The sequence below is a fragment of the Astatotilapia calliptera genome, chromosome 22 (genome assembly GCF_964374335.1).
Source record: "Astatotilapia calliptera chromosome 22, fAstCal68.1, whole genome shotgun sequence".
Taxonomy (NCBI): domain Eukaryota; kingdom Metazoa; phylum Chordata; class Actinopteri; order Cichliformes; family Cichlidae; genus Astatotilapia; species Astatotilapia calliptera.
Window position 1 is genome coordinate 13,924,026 of NC_137442.1, and position 18,310 is coordinate 13,942,335.

General features: G+C 38.8%; 1 protein-coding gene across 1 annotated transcript; it reads right to left on the reverse strand.

Annotated features, from left to right (window-relative positions):
* Positions 1–13,934: 13,934 nt before the first annotated feature.
* On the reverse strand, positions 13,935–16,045 carry cks1b (CDC28 protein kinase regulatory subunit 1B). Its single transcript, XM_026157394.2, has 4 exons — positions 15,760–16,045; positions 15,486–15,553; positions 15,196–15,323; positions 13,935–14,649 (listed from the first exon to the last, which is right to left on the reverse strand). Exons 2-4 carry the CDS (start codon positions 15,542–15,544, stop codon positions 14,600–14,602), a joined length of 237 nt encoding a protein of 78 aa, XP_026013179.1. The 5' UTR covers positions 15,545–15,553; positions 15,760–16,045; the 3' UTR covers positions 13,935–14,599.
* Positions 16,046–18,310: the final 2,265 nt, after the last annotated feature.

The window sequence follows — 18,310 nt, forward strand, 5'->3', positions numbered from 1 at the left end:
TGCCCTGCAATTTTTTTTTCGCTGCATCTCAAAGTCCAAATAAGGAAAGTGGATGTGGAGAGAGCATGAGGCTGTCAGCTCATTCTTCACAGCTTTGCTACAAATGTGAATATCTGCTGTAGCCGCATAATTACAGAGTTATCAGAGCCTTTCTCAGGTCCTCTGCTACCGACAGCATATGAAAAGACCCCAATTAAGCAATTATCTTTAAAGGTAGAGCGTAATACAGTCATTTGAGCGCCAAAGAAGCATTGAGAAGGAGACCACAGTGGCTGACAGCTAATTCAGAAAGTGGGGCTAAAAGCATTAAGGCTCAGATAAAAATGGAGAGGGCTTGTCATCATGTAACGCTCTGAAAAATTGCAATAGCGGCGCGCAAATGTCAGACTCTTTTCAGAAAAGATTACAGTTTTTACATGCATGCCTTGGACACTTATATTACTTTATCATACATGTCCATTCTTTCCAGTGGCTTTCACATTACTATAGCACTTACTCATGGAGTGCAATTCACTTTTATAAGGCAATCAAGTGTGGACTGTTTTTGTTTTGTTTGTTTTTTAACTAATTGCTAAATTCTCAATAAAATGTCATTTTCTGTTTCATGCCACAATTTAGTGGCTTAATGCTGCTGCCATTTTTACAATCAGTTTCTCACGCTTTCACTCCGTCTTTTTCACTCTCGCTGATGTGAGAAGACCTCCTCCCTAAACTGGCTTCTCGCTGTAATGATTCACACAAATCAGCAAAGCACTTACGAAATTCCACGTCTTTTTGAAGCAAATTAGGGCATTTTCTTTGCACCCATTTGCCACTTTTGCTCTTTTTATTTATTTATCTTTTTAATTTTGTAACTTTTTCATTGTGCACATCCTTTGTATATCTCCTCTCCGTGCTTGATCACTGGAACGTAGTTGTCCAGAGCTTTCTGTATGTCTCTGCGGTTGTATTAATCTCAATTGTCTGTGTTATACTGTTTGTCAATGTGTCTGCACTACTGGGGCAAAGCGAAGTGATAGACGACTCAACTACCTTCTTGCCTCTTGAGCTTACACTTTATGGGGAAGGAACTGACAACTGCAGTTCTAGCGTTTTATAACTTTTGGGTGTAGTGCCACATTAAATTCGAACTGTATAGGGGAGGCTGAAGATATGTATATTTGCCTTCGGACAAAGTGAAAGAGCTGCGCTGAACATCTTTTCCCTTCAACAACAGTACTTTGGTTCATTCTGACAACAATCAACACTGTGATAACCAGACATATTGTGATGCATTATTCATTTTTGTCTGTCTGATTACCCGCCACCATTTGACAACCATCACACTCAAATGTGTTTGGATTACAAGCAGTGAGCAGTGCAAAGGGGAAAAATGGCTCATATATTGCCTATCTATCATGCAAAGAGGGTATTTTGCAGCAGCAAGGGAAAAGAAGTAAACATCCGCTGACTCACCGTGGGTATAGTTCATAAACACTAAGCCCCAGCTTGACACAATGTCTACCCTGAGGGAGGATAAGTAGCCTCACGAGTGGTCAATAAGTCAGACAGTACCCCACCATCCACAAAGATAAATCCACTGTTGCAAAGGCAATTCATAATATTTGAGTTGTGTGGAGGGTCATTTAACCATTTCCATTGATTACTGTCATTTTGGAAGTGGTTACTGTCAAGGGGCCTGAATGGAGCGACTACTTAAGACTCGACATGCTGATCAATAGTGCAGTCTCTAGGTCCAGACAGCATCTCACACCTCAAGGCCATGTGGAAGTCCTCTCCAGCTCTCCTCCAGCTAGATCAATATGCCATGCATACTCGCATGCACTCCATTTGCTCCAAACCACACATCAACAGGTGCAGATTAATATGCCTCATTTATATGAGTGAGTCCCTGATTCACCTCAGATTGAGCTGCCTTGTTCTACATAAAGAGCGCAGTCAGACGATTCGACCGCCACTTGCCAGTGCAAGAAATATACTAATGTCTAAAACACCCCTAAAGGATCTGCCAAGGTTAGAAATCAAGATAAAGCGCTTAGCCTATCCTAAAATTGATTTATAACTCACCTCTTACAAAGAGCTCTTGAAAATACACGAGCCAGTGCCACATTGTTTAAGGCTGATTTCATTTTGAGCTTTTTCCCTTTCAACAGAGTCTCAAGACATAATCTGAAAATATTCTTGGATAATACCGCCACTGAATGATGGTGAGGAAAGAATGACACCTTGAAATGCTGGGTTATGTGTTTACTGTACAGCACTTTAAGGACAGGCAGCTTGACCCCTGCCGCTCATATCGACTGACATTACTGATTTTTCTGCTATACAACTTAGTGTGACGCTTGCTATTCCAACAGGTCGGCTTACGAAAGAACTCTTCCTGCCAATCTCATTATTCTTTTCAAAAGGCCAATTCATAGTATTGCTGTTACACAAACATGTCTAATGAGCAGTCTGCAAGGTTAGATCAATACAGCTAACCAGAAAAGTGCCCGGAACCAAACATCTTAAAATCAGTATCACTAGGTGATGGACTCATTTCTCAGGCCAGATCAATGGCTGACCAGAAGACTCCATTAGAGGACCTTTTAACAGCAGCAGTGATTGGTGGAGGCTTTAACATTTTACAGCAATTTCCAGTAGTTGGATTCTTTTTTGAAGAAGAAGAAGCATTCAATAGAAACAATTAAGCCACATTTAAACCCCTATACGAACTAATTCCAGAATTTAGGCCAAGTTTGGCACCCTCAACAGCAAAGATAGTATGAAACTGAACAGCCATGCAGTTCTGGGTAAAGGCTGTCAGTGATTATAACATTTATACTTATATGCACTACCATCAGAAAAGTATATTATTGGTCACAAAAGCAGTCATGAGGTGCCATAAAGAGTTGCCTTCGGCAACAAGGAGAACAAAGAGCACTGCAAACAAAGGCTCCAACAGAGCCATCATTTCAACATTGTAGAATCAGTCTGAGGTTACACAAAGAGACAGAAGATACAGAGTCCACGGACAAAGTGTTATCTTCCAACCAAATCCCTTGAAAATATGTTTACCTTGGAAAATGTGCTATATTTTAAAGAATAACAGTAGTCACAGGAAAATATTTATCTTATTCAAGTTTTCATTCTGCTTCAATGACATGAAAAGAGGAGGAACTTAACAGAACTCCAACTCCTTTGTCCCAATCAGCCCAACAGCAAATTATTCTTTATACTGATCCACATCTGCCAGCCCAGGAGGACTGCAGCTGGTTAACATTACTGTTTTCATTCTGTCATGAGGACGAGCCACGTTGCAGATAGAGGAACACTTCTCCCGTGCAGTGTTTGGCAAATATGAAATATGTCTTTTATGAAAAACGCACCTGAGATTTTTGGATTAATGCTGAGATATTTTATCTGTGAGGCACCATAAGATGACTGCTCTTTGCTTCTGTTATATTTGAGATACAGGAAGACAAGTGTCGAATCAGTCTGTCACACCAAACAATAAATAAAAATAGGTTAAAACTAAGAATGCATTTTAAAAATGACAGAAAAGATATCTAAATTTGATTTTGGGAAGGATGGCACAGATTTGCCAATGTTCTGCCTGCCAAAGTTTGGATTTTATGCTCAGGTTTCTTTCCTCAATTGAAAGACATGCATGTTGGTAATTGGTTGTTCTGATTTGGCCTGAGAATGAGTGGCAGGAGTCCATCCAGGGTGTGCTTTGTGATATATTTGAGCTAACTTCAACTGCTGTAATAGGATCCATACAAAAAGCCTGTTAATTAGTTTGCACAGGGTTAAAACTGAACCTATTTATCAAGTCATCAAGTTTCTCTGACCCGTGCTTTACGGCATATGACAAAAAACTCTGACATTTGATTCATCTTCAATAGATTAGTGGCCGAATATATTCCGTGCACCATACGAGATACTGTTGTCATATTTGTTTGCATTTTTCTTGAGCAGTGCAGAATAAGGTATCCAGATTTGACAATTACTGAACAATGTTAAATATCATAATGCAACCCTTAAGCTGTCGCCTTGACTGACGTTCCCTTTATTTTAATTTTCATTTAAAAAGAAAAAAAAACATGGCATATGAAAAACTCACAGTAGGGTTTTTCAGATGCTCTTTTCATACCGAAACGAGTTATTTTTTCATTTCTTTTTGTCTTCTAAAATGTGCTCAGCTTTGTGCCTTTGGCTCTGGACAAATCCCACCAGGATCTTTAATTTAATATACACTACAGCACTCATTTCGACAGAATTGCCCTTCTAGCCTCAAGGTCTCATGTTGTGTGTCTTAGGGCTGGGAGATCATTTTTATATTTTCACTTTCCTTGACAGAATCAGTCTGAGAAAAATCGGTAAATCATATTAGCTGAATTATACATTTTGTGAAATGTATTATTAAAAGATTAATTTATCACAGACAGTTTGTTTTTTCACAGAATATTAACCTTAGAATGACTTCCAATCAAGTGGCTTTTTTGTATACTTTGATAGATTAGTCTTATAAATTATTCCATGCTTCATTTTTAGAATATGATTTTCTGGACAGTCTAATGGAGCAATTTTGGGCTCTTTGTTCCATCAGCAATCTTTCAAACACTAGCGCTCTCATCTCTCGCACTCTGTATCAAACTTGGCTTCTTTCAGGAGGTGTCCCACTGTGCTGACGACACCCAGACATAAATATCCCTTCTCGCCAGAGCACTTTTCATCTCTCTGTTTGACCTTCTTTCTCTGCTCTCCTAATGTCTTTCTTTCTCTGATTCCTCCCTTTTTGAATTTCTTTCCCATTCACGTCTCTCTTCCACCTGCTCCTGTGAAGACTTACCTTTTTGCCCAGTTTGGCTTTGTCTCTTTGTGTCTCAACTTCTTTTTTTTTTTTTTTTTTGCAGTTTTCAAAATTTTCCTCCTCTGGTTCTCTTTTCATGTCTTTAACTGAGCACATCTACACACCTCGCTGTCCTCCATTACACCTTCTTAATTCTTTTCAGTTGAATTTTCTGGTTAAACTTACTGACACTTTCGAGGTCTTTCGGAAATCGTCTTTTTTTTAATTGAGGTAAGAAGTGATTTAATAATAAAGATATAGAAGAATCAAACAAAAGCAAACTCAGATTCTGTCCCTGAGTTTTTTATCCACTGGGTTTTTTGGTGTTCGAGGTTTTTTCTATCATTATTTTTGGTTCTCTCTGGATTTTGGTTCAACATTCTGTATTGTTGGAATACAGATTTATGGTTTCTTTTCTGATGCGTTGTAGAAGTTACTGTTATTTCATGCCTTCACATCTGAGCTTCAGTTTCATTCAGTTAATCCCATTTTGTGTTCTTATTGTGTCCCCCCAGCTTTGTCTTCATGTCTGTCTTTTGTCTCTCTGTGTTGAGTTTGGATGTTTGCATCTTTGCCTAAGTGGTTGTTATTTCCTGTTTTATTTTGATGATTTTCTGTCACTCGTGCATCTTATTTAATTCTACGTCCTTGTCTCGTCTTCATGTGATTCCTTTCAGCTGTTCTCCCAACTGTTTCCTTTCCCTGGTTACCTGGTGTGTCTTTATTGTCTGAGTCTCCCCCTATCCTTTTTCATGTCCTCCCTCGTGGTTGTGTGTCTTCATCTTCAGTGTTTCCTAGTTTTCAGTTTCCCTCTTCCTGCCCTGCTACTGTGTTGGACTTTTATATTCTGTTTAAACTACAGCATTAAAGTTAATTTTGAGTTACCACCTCATGTCCCTCGTCTCAGTCTAAATCCTGCCTGCCACGCCACACATCTGTTTTATGAAATATTTGCTGTCATGTTGCATAAACATTTCGATTTGGTGTCCTAATCTAGTATGTACGATGGTGTAACAGTTTTAATCAATCACTGCTATCACAATCCAAAGTGAAATACCATTTTTACTGCTTTACTTGTTTAATTAACCAAGCCTTTACAGAATTAACACAAGATTAATGATTGAGTGAATATAAGCTCTATCTGTAAAGAGTAACTTAGCACCAGACTGACAAGTAGCACCTTCACTACAGTAGGTGGATGTTTGAACTCTGAGCACGTTTTGAATCCTTGAAATGGGTGTTTCCATTTTACCATCTTTATTGCAAAAAATCAGATGTGACGAGGAAGTGCAAGTCTGACTGGGACTTGTGATTGACTAGTTGTTAGCTAATGAGCATCCACTTTAGCTAATAACTAATCAATCACAGAAGAGACTAGTCAGTCACTGATGGACATAGTTGGATGCAGAAAGGACTGCAATTACCCCTGAAAAAAATTTGTACAGCAGATGTTCCTGACTGGCCAGCACTTCTGAAACACACACACACACACACACACACGTCTGGTTTGCTATCCTCATGGGGACATCCCATTGACATAATGCTTTCCCTAGCCACTTACCTTAACCCTAACAATCAAAAATAACCTAATCCTGACCTTTACCCTAAACCTAACCATAACCCAATTGTAACCCTGACACGAAAACCACATTTTGAGTGAGAAAAGGGGACCTGGATTTTGGTCCAGTATAGTAAATTTCAGATTTTGGTCCCCACCCAGATAGTAAGAACCTGTACGCACGCACGCACGCACGCACGCACGCGCACGCACCACAAGAGAAACTTATCTCAAATCACATTGTGCACCGTTTCAAGGAAACATGTTGTTCGACCCAGAAAAAGCAGAAAAACAATATTGTGCACCGTTTTCAGATTGAACATGCCCCAGGTGAGCTGTTGCACCTATAAACACACCCAACAGTGATGTCACAGGGTCATGGAGCCCAACTGTGCATCGTTCAAGAGGACGAGGCATTAAACGTCAGGAGGTCAGCAAAAATGTTTTCAGACAGTTTTTCTGCAGAGAGGAATTTTTAGCAGAGCCAAAAGAAAATCTCCACTATTGAAATAATAGTTGAGGCTTACCACTAAGGAATAATATTGGTCAACAAAACAGCAGAAATAACAAGAAAATTCATCAAGTGCTGTCAAACAGGAAACTGACCAACGGCCAACTGTACATGGAACAATGGAACAATACTTATTATGCTGTCACCCAAGGCCCAAATCTGAGCCATGGAAAAAAATGGGTATGAGGTTAGAATTTAACTAAAAATTGCTCTGTTTAAAATGCTGGATCAGCGCAGCACTGATACACAACACTGAGATAACTTTGCTTTGTAGAAATAGGTTGTTTCAGCCCTATGTTTATATTACTGTTGGGGTTACTAGACCAAAGTAAAATATAATTATCTTTACATTGAGTCATAGAAGTTTTGAAAGTAAGATATTCACCTGAGGCTTCCTGTGTTTTGTTCATTTTCTACATTTAGACTGAAAGGGAAAGATGCAAAAGGGAAAATTCAATTTATCATCGGGCAATGGCAATTTTTGTACAAATGGGAAACGTGTCAGACATGCTTAATTTTCTTGTAACTAATGGTACAGTTCAGCAGTTGTTAGTTTAAAAAAAAAAAAAGATTTTCTGAGAAGATCCATGGGCGATCGTGGCTCAAGAGTAGGCAGTTCGTCTTTTAATCGGAAGGCTGCCGGTTCGAGCCCCGGCTCGGACAGTCTCGGTCGTTGTGTCCTTCGGCAAGACACTTCACACGTTGCCTACTGGTGGTGGTCAGAGGGCCCGGTGGCGCCAGCGTTCGGCAGCCTCGCCTCTGTCAGTGCGCCCCAGGGCAGCTGTGGCTACAATGTAGCATCACCAGTGTGTGTGAATGGCTGAATGTAGTGTAAAGCGCTTTGGAGTCCTTAGGGACTAAGTAAAGTGCTATACAAATACAGGCCATTTACCAAGATTCAGGTTGGGTGGGGGCCTCTGTCTGGAGTTTCTAACTTCACTGTTGACTTCGGAAATTTAGGTTAAAAAAGAGAAAGTTTACATTAATCAACAAAAACTTTGTTTGATAAATGCGGGAGAGTCTGGGCCGTGAGCTTCCACAACTTCTTCTGTAATTTTACACATTTATCATGTAGAAAAACTGAGGGGTGCTGTTGAAATGTGTGTAGTTAAACACCTTCACACAAGTGGATTTTCACTTTAAGTGGGCTGTATGTAGCCCTCTATGCAAAATGAGTTTGACATCTCTGGTCTACACGCTGGTGGTGGCAGAGGTGAAGCAGGTGGAGACTTAGACAAGGACCTCTATTTGTGATGGAGAGGAGGTGGGTGGCATGATTGAAAGTCTGAAAAGCAGAATGACTGAAAGGCAGTGAGATTTTAAGCACACAAGACAGAAGCTGATTAGCTCATAGAAGGTGGATAAGGTGGCGACTGGGTCAGAGTGATGACAAGTTTGACAGCGTGAGAACCAGAAGTGATGTAAAGAATAGATTAGCAGCTCAAACACCCAGGAATGCAACCAGATGTGTCAATACAGGTCCTTCCTACAGTTTGGTATTAACAAATAATCTTGACATAAAATGTAGCTGCCATGATGTCAGCCATTGCTTTCTGAAGTCCCGTCTTAAAGCCTTTAAATGAGCGTTTCCATTTTAACCATCCTGGTTTCAAAAAAATCAGGCAGAACAAAAGCGGTTCTGCCTGGGATTAGTCGTTAGCTAATAAGCGTGCACTTTCATACCACAGATAACACTGTTTTACATAATAGACTTCATTTTGTATTCAATCTGTTCCAAAACGAGTGACTAGATCAAAAACTCATCAGTAGAGGTCAATACAGAAAACAGTTTTCTCATTGACTTCCATAGGATCAAAGTCTTTACTAATGGTGAATAGTTGTCCTTCTCTACCTCTGCGATGTAGTAACAACCACCTCTCACCTAATGTCAGGTGAAATTGGTTTCAGCCATCCCACGATCCAAGCTAGATTACATGAAATCTAAAACTGCTTTAGTAATCATTTCTAAATTAATTTCAAGGAAAAAAATACTGAGTGCCAGTTTTTGAATTTGAATTAGAACATATGCAGCATCTTTGGGTTTTAGGATGGCTAGTCAGGGAAACAGAAAAATCTGAACACAAGTGTTTGTTTGACATTTTCTAAACCAAATTATTCATGAATTATATGTGAGGAGAATCTGAAGCTTACTCAATAATGAAAATTAGCGATGTTTGAAGCTCTAATTTCAGCTTCCATTTACTCCGTGTTTCCTTCCTGGACTTGAAGTCAGGGTGAAATAATCTCCTCCTCTAAAAATGACCACAGTTATATTAGTAATAATATTATAAGGCGCTGACTGGTCGAGTTTCAGTGAAAAGGTCGTCGGCCTCATAAGCTGGTTCACCATTTTATTTTGAGAGTACAGTGTAGGTTACCATTTACCTTTAAGATTCCACAGGAACCAATTTTCAGCATGATTCATAGATATCTGGCCCAGAGTCAAGGTTTTTTTTCCTCCTTAAGGCGCCAAACGTCTTATTCTGCCCACTACACGTCTCTGAATCTCAGCAGGAGGCACAGATTGCTGGCCATCATATCCTAGTTATTACCTGTAAAACATTTCACAGAAACTGCGAGACATTTTGCTGTAATTCAAGAAACATTTTCTTTCCTCCATTACCTCTGACTTCCAAAGTTGTGTAGTTTCTACCCACAGTGTGCGATTGTTGCCATGAGCTGCTTTCACCCACTGTTAGTCTGCATGCGTCGGGGACCTGCACACTAACACGTTTGCTTTTAACCACAGAGACACTACAAGCCTACAGTTCAGAGATGGTTTTAAAAATGTGATTCATGCAAACATAAGATTTAGATTAATTCTAATATAACACTGACTCAGACATTTGTGTTTATTTTCTGTGTTCATTGCAGAATATATGCAAGATACCTGCTGAATTAATGTAAATGAGCCCCTCTGCTTTATACCTGTGTTGCACTGCCCCCCACAGTCCAAAGTGTGCAACTATGATTTTGTGGATGGTTGCAGAAACATTTTGACACGATGCTGTATTTGATGAGAGGGTTCTTTTTCATTTCTTTCTCTGTGAATGAGTCCATCACTTTGTGACTAAAACCATTCAGCTTAAGGCATCTGGTGCGGATGGTAAACACCTGTTATTCACATTTCTTTGTTCTCAGAAATGACCGATTTTTGACTGCCAAAACCAGGGGTGTCAATATTTTATCATGTGCAGCTCAATTTGCCCTTAAATGGACCACACCAGTGAATCAGAGTGTTTCCTAATAACCTACAGTATTGTGCAATAAGTAAAACCCCTCGTTTTACTTCCAATGAGCCAGACTCTGGTGAAAACGCAACTTTCTTTCGGATAAGCGGAGGAAAAAAGGATAAGAGGCAGGCCTACAAAACAATCTACAGGAGATGACTAGTATCTGAAAGCCATGTCTTTAAGAAATTAGGGAAAATGTTTGGCTGAACTATGCCAAATTACACAAGAAATGAACTGAGAATAAGTAAAAGCAGCTCTCAGGAAGTGATAAATTCAAAAATCCAAATTTTGGTTCAAATGATTCTCAATATGTGCAGAGGTCAGAGAGGTACAACAGTGTCTATAGCCATCTTTAGAACACGATGGAGGTTCGGTCATGGTTTAGTGCTCCATTTCAGCCAGCAGTGTCCATGATCTTGTTAAAATTGACAAAAACATTATGCACAGAGAAAAATGATCATTTGTATCAGCACGTGCAATGCTATCTGGAGTTTCATTTTTCAGCATGACAATGGTTCCGAGCCAGTGCAGTAAATGCACACCTGGATAGAAAAACACACACTGGAACACTATCAGTCATAGACTGGCCTCCCAGAGTGTGGGATAACCATGACAGAGAGCAGAAAAAAGGCAGCCAATATCCAAGGAAGAGCTTTAATTGTCCTCTGAGAAGCCTGTAGAAGTATTCCTGAAGATTACTTACTGTAGTTCCATTTATGTTTCAATAAATCTCGTGGCTCACGTTCCCTGGCAAAATACAAAGAAATGAAGTGTGACGCAAGACGTTTCACTGTACTATATTAAAAAACATTAAAAACAACTGTCAAGTGTTTCCCACAATAATCACCTGGACATTGTCTTGTAATTAAAACCCGAAAAGTTCGATTAATTCTCACACACACACACACACACACACAAATTGTTGTTATGGACCAACAATTTCTATGGTAAATATGAAAAAGTGTCATTTAATAGAATACTAGTGGTAAATACCTGTCATTGGCTCGGTCTGTGATTTACTTATATTTTCATACATCCATATTTTCATACAGGATGCCAGATGTCTTCGTCAGTGAGAAATCTGTAAAACTGAACATTGTTGCATTGTAGGAAACTCAACCGAACGCTTATGTTAAGAGGGAAAATTCATTTTTAACCTGCTCTGATTTCCTCCATGAAACTGAGGCGTTCTCACCTTTCATCTTAGCGACCTCTTTCAACTTCACGCAACATCCCTCCTGAAGTTTTCACAACAGCTCTGTTTTTTCAAACCTGGAAATTTTAAAGCTGGAGGGATTTGATTTTAGATGCACAGTGATTCTAATTGTGTACAGTTAGTAGAGCTAAAGTTATTAGGCAAACAAAAATTTACTTTTTTTTTTAAGTCAGCAATGCAGTAAGCTAGAATTTCTCCAGTTTCTTGATAGCATCATTGTAGCATTATTCTTTGAAAGTCTGTTTATAGTTTCTCAGAATCTTACACTTTAGAGATCAAATGATCAAAAAATAATAATCAGAATAAGGGAGAGAAAAAGTACTAGTTAGGCTATTTGACAAATGGACCTATTAAAATTCTGCTGTCAAGTATCAAACTCAGTATTTTGCTGTTGCCATCTGCTTGTTTGAAACAAAGACATGACAAATGAGGGGCAGAGAAACTGAAGGATACTCCACTGTCATGAGCTGGTGACTTTTTAGTCACGTAGCAGAGTATACCATTCTTTCAATTTCAAATGTGTTCCAATTGAAAGACAAAGTCAGACATCCGGACTTCCCAAATTTGAGCTGGAACGTCCCTTCAAGTCGACTTCCTACTCGTAAAGTCAGCGAAGCCACACCAACCACGTCTTTCCTATCCAAGAGGGGAGGAGTGTATAAAAAATAAAATTAAAAAAAATAGTAAAACTGTAGAACATGTAATCTGTGCCTCCACCATCATGTATTTGTGACTCACTAAACCATACAAAGAGTAGCAAGTAGGCTCTATCTTGTAACATTTTCCTCACTGCTACTACTGACATCCAACTTCTGAACACAGCACAATTTTCCTTTTTGACCCTAACAGGTGCTATAATATATAAAATGAACACCATGTTGTATTAAATAAGACTTTAAATTACCGATTTACGCCACAAACATTTCAGGAAAGCATTTACTGAGGTCACAGATCAATAAAACAAGGGACATCACCTCATTAATTTCATTACATTCTCACATTTTTTTTAAATTTTTTTTTTTTTTTTTTAAAACGCTGAAGGCCATTGGGAAGAACGCAGGTTTAAGCTTCTCTTCAGATCTTGAAGCTACAACATTCTTGCTCTAGTGAAGCAAGTCTTACACCACTCACCCTATCAAGGCTTTTTTGTCTCTAAACTCAAGCAGCTAAAGTTGGTTCATAAATAACTCGCAAAACAAGTCCTCTGAATTATTCAGCCTCATTTCTGGTTTTGATCCCTGTGGTTAAAACCCCCAGTACAACAATAATCCATTAACCTTTTACACAGAGCATAACTGCTAAATGTGTGGCAAACATTGTGCCCGTCTCTCCCTTTATGTAAGTACACCATCGTAACAACATGCACGTTCAGGAAAACACTCCCAGAGAAAGCAACTCTTAGATGAGACACATGCTGCACATTAAGCAGCAGGAACTGGTGGTGGTTTGTAAGCAACGAATAAGAAAAATGAGAGTCTAGTCACAGTGTCAGACAACAGATGCAGTATGACTGCCACTGGAAGAACACCAACTGTGCACCATAATGCCACAAGTCAGCTGTCTGGCACACAAGTCTATTTTGTGAGATCACACTTTAATCTAGCGGGGTTTGCCACACTACAGTACGACAGGTAAGGCAAGCTTCTTTTATATATAAAAAAAAAAGTGTACATTTGCCAATTTGAAAGCAGCTATAATTCGCACTTAATTGAGCAGCACAATAAGTCAGTCTTGGGTCCAAGGCTTTTTTTTTTTTGGGGGGGGGAGACGACTAACTATACAAACTGAAAAGATGCAATTTTAAAAAAATAAATTGCATACTGACTGCTACTAACTATAGATGAGACCAAATATTGGCAAGGTAATATGCATCGTGAATAGAAAATTTTAATGCTACAGGCATCAGTGTGTTATCGGATTATTTTAGCCCACACAGCAGAACCATGTCAATTTATCAGGATTATAGAGGCTAACCTGGTTCAGAATGGGCCTCTGGGGGATAACTTCCACAACATTAAGTGTGATTGATCAGCCTTCAGTTGATGTGTAGGTGGATGTCAGCTGGAAGTCACCGACATTATATACATATTTGGAGAAGATGGAGTTGCTGTTTCTTTGCAATCATTTTGTATGGGTTATTTGCCTTTTGGGGAAACATCAAAACTCCCTATGCAGTAAAAACCTTATCAAACGCATCACTCATTCAGTGCTTCAACCAATGCAATAAGTTGTTCATGGAGATGTTTTTTTTCAGGATCTGATGGAGTTCAAGTATTAAGGTTTGCATACTATGGTGCAAAAGTCAGTTAATTGGTAGGTTTCCAGTTATGAGCTCCAAAAATCTTGTTGCTTCTTCCTGTAGCAATTGTGAATTTCAAGATAAGCCATCGAGTGCTTCATACAGATTTGTTTCCTCACATAAACTGACACAAATAGATTTATTGAATTCAACTCTGCTCGAGCTGAAAATGTCACAAAACTCCATGTTGTAAAGATTTCCCCCCACCAACCTCATTCAGGTTCATGCTGCATTTGAGATCAGTAAACCAGCCACTTTGCCACTATCAAAACACAAGTCCACATTAAGATTTAAAAGATTACATTTATTTCAGAAAGGGCAAAACATTTCATAAATACTGAGCAGCTCATTGGTATAGACCCAGACATTAAGCCAGAACTAATATACATGCTTGAGAAAACTGGATCAAGACTAGAATCTATCCAACTCAAATGCAGGCTTTCCCTCATCTGCATATGGCAAAATGTCATTAAATGCCAGTCTACAGTGTCATTTTAACCAAGCAGCAACATGAGACTTTGAAACCTTGATTTGTGGCTTCAAAGTCCAACTCAATTTAGGATCCAACTATTCTGCTAGAGCTCAACCCAGAAAGCACTTATAATAACTCAAATGGTTGATCAAGTTTCACTCCCCACATCTTACAGCAATTGTTCTAAAAAGCTGGAAAAATCCAAGCATGTTCACAAGATGGACAGGTTAAGTCAAAAAGGACAGTTTAAGCTGAATTGAAGGTTTCTGGCAAACGTCGTGTTGCTCTTAACACATGCAGAAGTCTTTTCCCCAAATAGGTGGGTCATAGTTTTTTCCTTCAACACAATCCATTCCATAATCACTGTTCATAAATGCAGCAGTCCTTCTCCAGGTCCAGCATAATCAGCCGACATGGCAATGAGTTGATATGCGACATGGTAGACTGATGTCCCTGAAGGACCCAGAGAATCTCCTTTATGATTTTGGGTTGGGCAGAGGGCGTCGGAACAGCAAGATGTGTGGCTCTGGAGGAGGAACACCAAGAAAGTTTCATTATCTTGTGCAAAGTAGCAATTTAAGTCTTTGGGGGGGGCAAGCACATCTCTTGTAACTCTTAATTAAAAATAGGGCGTGCCAGCCGTTTTTTGTTTGTTTGTTTTTTTAATTTGGGCCACAAAATCCAGTAGCAATGATATCTAGTCTGCATCACCTCAACTGCAGAAACCTAAGTTTTAAATTACTTTGTTTATTTAAATGTTAAATTATTCTCTTCTGTAAAATTAAATTCCTTGTTTTAGACTACTGATTGGTCACCTACGCCACCTGGTCATTCTCAGAGCTTTAGTTAAAGGTAACGTCACAGAGTGAGAAAAACAATAGTGGTCAAAGTGATCAGCTGCAGTTTTAGTCTAATTGTGAGTTGGCCTTTGCTGCAAAATGATCACCATGAACTATTACAACTTGTCTCAAGTTTCAGTTCAATATGATCAACAAGCTACACCACCATACACCCACCAGCAAGCACAAATTACCAAACCAATATTTAAAATCATGACGCTGTGAGTTATTACCTGGTTGGTGAATCATGTAATGCACCCATCCTTGACTCTGTTGGACACCAAGGTTTCTCCACTCGGTCTCCGACATAAGATGGGTTTTGGGAACACGCTTGGCAAGCTCTTTGGGTAGCATTACATGCCTGCGGGGGAAAAAAAGGTAGTATTACATTCTCAACGCAGTTGCGTTGGGCATTAAAAAATACTCATGATGTGTCGTGTAATGAGCTGAAGCCATCTTCTTCAAAGAGTCATCTTAATAAACCTTAATGTAACTGCATGTCGTAAAAGCATGCCTTACGTACCTGTACTCGTATTTGTCGTCGTCATATTTGTCAGAGTAGTAGATCTGTTTGTGAGACATGGTGGTACCCTGTGGGAAATGTGTTTTAAACATTAACGGTCACAATTAGAGAAAAAGGAAAGAAGCTAAAAGAAGGCTACATGAGTGTAGCTATGCTATATCCGTTCAAGCTAGGTCGACGAGACTTTAAAACATGTGTGCGTATTTATCGTCTTAAAATCAAAGTATGTGTTATTGTCAATGCCCAATACGAATAGTTAAGTTTAAGAACTTACCTTTTGTTTTGTTTTTTCTAATTAACTTTCCCAGAGATTTTAAAAAAGCCAACTATTCCAGTTATTTCGCATCCGACAGCGACGATTTGTTTGCTCTCTCTTTGTTTCCCTCTCGAATGTCTGCGAGCCCGCTTTTCACCGTTCAAATAGACCTCGCCTCGTCCTATTGGTCAATACGACCGAAAAACTCGTCTGCTATTGGTTACTTCTATCTGTCGCAGGACATTAACGTAACTTCTTTGATTTCCTAATTCGTCATCAGGGTGGAAAAATCTGGGGAAAAAACAAAAAACAAAAAAACAAACATTCCATTTCAGTCCAAAGTTCGACCACAATTCTGTCCTGACATGCTTTGGTGTGATTACATAACCAGTCCCAGACTGAGCTTATAATCGTTTTTAGCGGTGATATCGTGAGAAAGTTTTAAGCCTATTATAGTTTTTGACACTGTTTTATTCAATTGAGAGAAAGGTGACGTCAACAAGGTTTCTTCTTATTTTAGCTCTAAATTTTTAACATTTCAAACGGTTTTACTTCAGTTCGTTTCCATGCATTTTCTCATTGTATCTTAGTTTTTATTTTATAAGAGTTTATATTATACAAGTTTCCGTATTTTTTTTTATTAGTAGTAGTAGTAGTAGTAGCAGTAGTAGTAGTTTATTTTTTATATAATTAAACAGATAACACTGTGAGCATGTGGAAGAGAGCCTGGAGAGGTGGAGGTCTGCAGGTAGTAAAGATGGATGACTTTTACATACTTTGGGATCAACCGTCCAAAACAATAGACTTTGCACAATAGAGCTGAAGAACGTGTAGGTGGAGAAGATTGATATGTGAAGAAAGAATAGCATCGAGAATGAAGGTTAGAGAGGGAAGGATGAGATGGTTTGGAGATATTCAGAGGAGGGATAGTGGATATATTGGGCAAAGTTACTGAATATGGAGCTGCCAGAAAGAGGAAGACCTCAGAGATTATTCATGTAGTTTTAGTTAACCAGCCTATAATTTATAGTCTAATGTTATCATTTCCGCACCTATGGACATTTTCAACACCCTACATGTGTATCTAGAATCTCTTAATTTTTTACTTCTAAATAAATTCTAAACTGACCTTTGCCCTGAAATCTCACCCAGTCTCACCAAGTTTTTCTAGCTCACTTTAGCTTGGCCTGCAGTACTTCTGTGAGGATTCTTGGGCTTAAGTCCCTCCTACTTAGGGGCTTAAAACTTTCCTTTTTAATCAAGCTCACATCAGGGACAGATCATGTGACCCTGAGCCACCCCTTATTTATGCTGGCTGCCCATTATACTAAGCAATCCTCTGCTTTTCTCTCTTTCACTCTCCAGTTATTAATATATGCCACCATCACGTTATTGTCTTTGTACCCTCTCTTTCCCGTAGTTTGTCCATTGTCCTCTCTGTGTTTTTCTCCTGAGCTGAATGTTCTCTTATCCCCCAAGCCTGCAGAGTATTTATTGTTATATTGTTTGCAGTGGCTTTGTGCTCTTCTTTTCTCACTCCACTGTCAGATGGCCACCCTCCCTGAGCTTTGTTCTGTGCAAGATTTCTTCCTGTTAGTAATGAAGGTTTCTCTCCCAATGCACTGTCCTCATTTGCTTGCACAAATGAATGTTTTTTTGTCTTTAATATTGTAAGGCGAGGTTGTTATATTACAATGTAAGAGTCCTGGGATTACTTTTGTTGCTAATGTGCATTACAGTATGCACAATATAAATAAAATCTAAGAGATCCATCTTTATGCAAAAGTGTTTCCCTATTTCCTGACTTTTCCCTCTTATTTGTCACACTTACATGTTTAAATTGTAATATTAGACAAAGATAACATGAGCAAATAAAAAATGCAGCATTTAAATGATGACTTCAGATATTAAGGGGAAAAAACTATCCAAACCTAGCCCTATGTGAAAGAAAGAATTGCTCCCTAAACCTAATAACGGGTTATTAATGCAATTCCTTTATCACACAGGGCCAGGTAGGTTTGGATAACTTTTCGCCTTAATATTTGAAATCACCCCTTAAAAACAGCATTTTGTATTTACTAGTGTTATTTTTCTCTGATATATATATATTTTTGATGATCTGAAACAAGTAGGTGTGACAAAAAAAAGAAGGAAGGAGGGCAAATACCTTTTTACACCACTGTATGTGTACATTTACCTCTGGGGATAGACCACCAGAGTAAACATACTACACACACACACACATACATATATACATATATATATATATATATATATATATATATATATATATATATATATATATATATATATATGTATTTCTCCCCAACAATCAGTTATGTAGTTATGTGATTGTTGTTGTTTGATTTAGGAGTACAGAGGTGTAAGAAGGAAAGTGCTTATCCAGAGAAAACACTTAAATTACTAATTTTAGAGGAGAAGGGGTCAGATGATGAAATGAATGCCCACATTGGAGCAATAGTGGGAAAGGGGTTGTCCACTCTGGCAAGTCCCGTACAAATATAGTTCAGCAGACGTGTCAGTGAGCGACTGGTGGCTCCTGTATATG

Coding starts and splice junctions, on each gene's coding strand:
- cks1b (XM_026157394.2), bottom strand. CDS start 15,544: ATGTCTCACAAACAGATCTACTACTCTGACAAATATGACGACGACAAA. Junction 15,324..15,485: donor GACGACAAATACGAGTACAG/GTACGTAAGGCA, acceptor TTTCCCCCGCAG/GCATGTAATGCTACCCAAAG. Junction 14,650..15,195: donor TTACATGATTCACCAACCAG/GTAATAACTCAC, acceptor TTCCTCCTCCAG/AGCCACACATCTTGCTGTTC.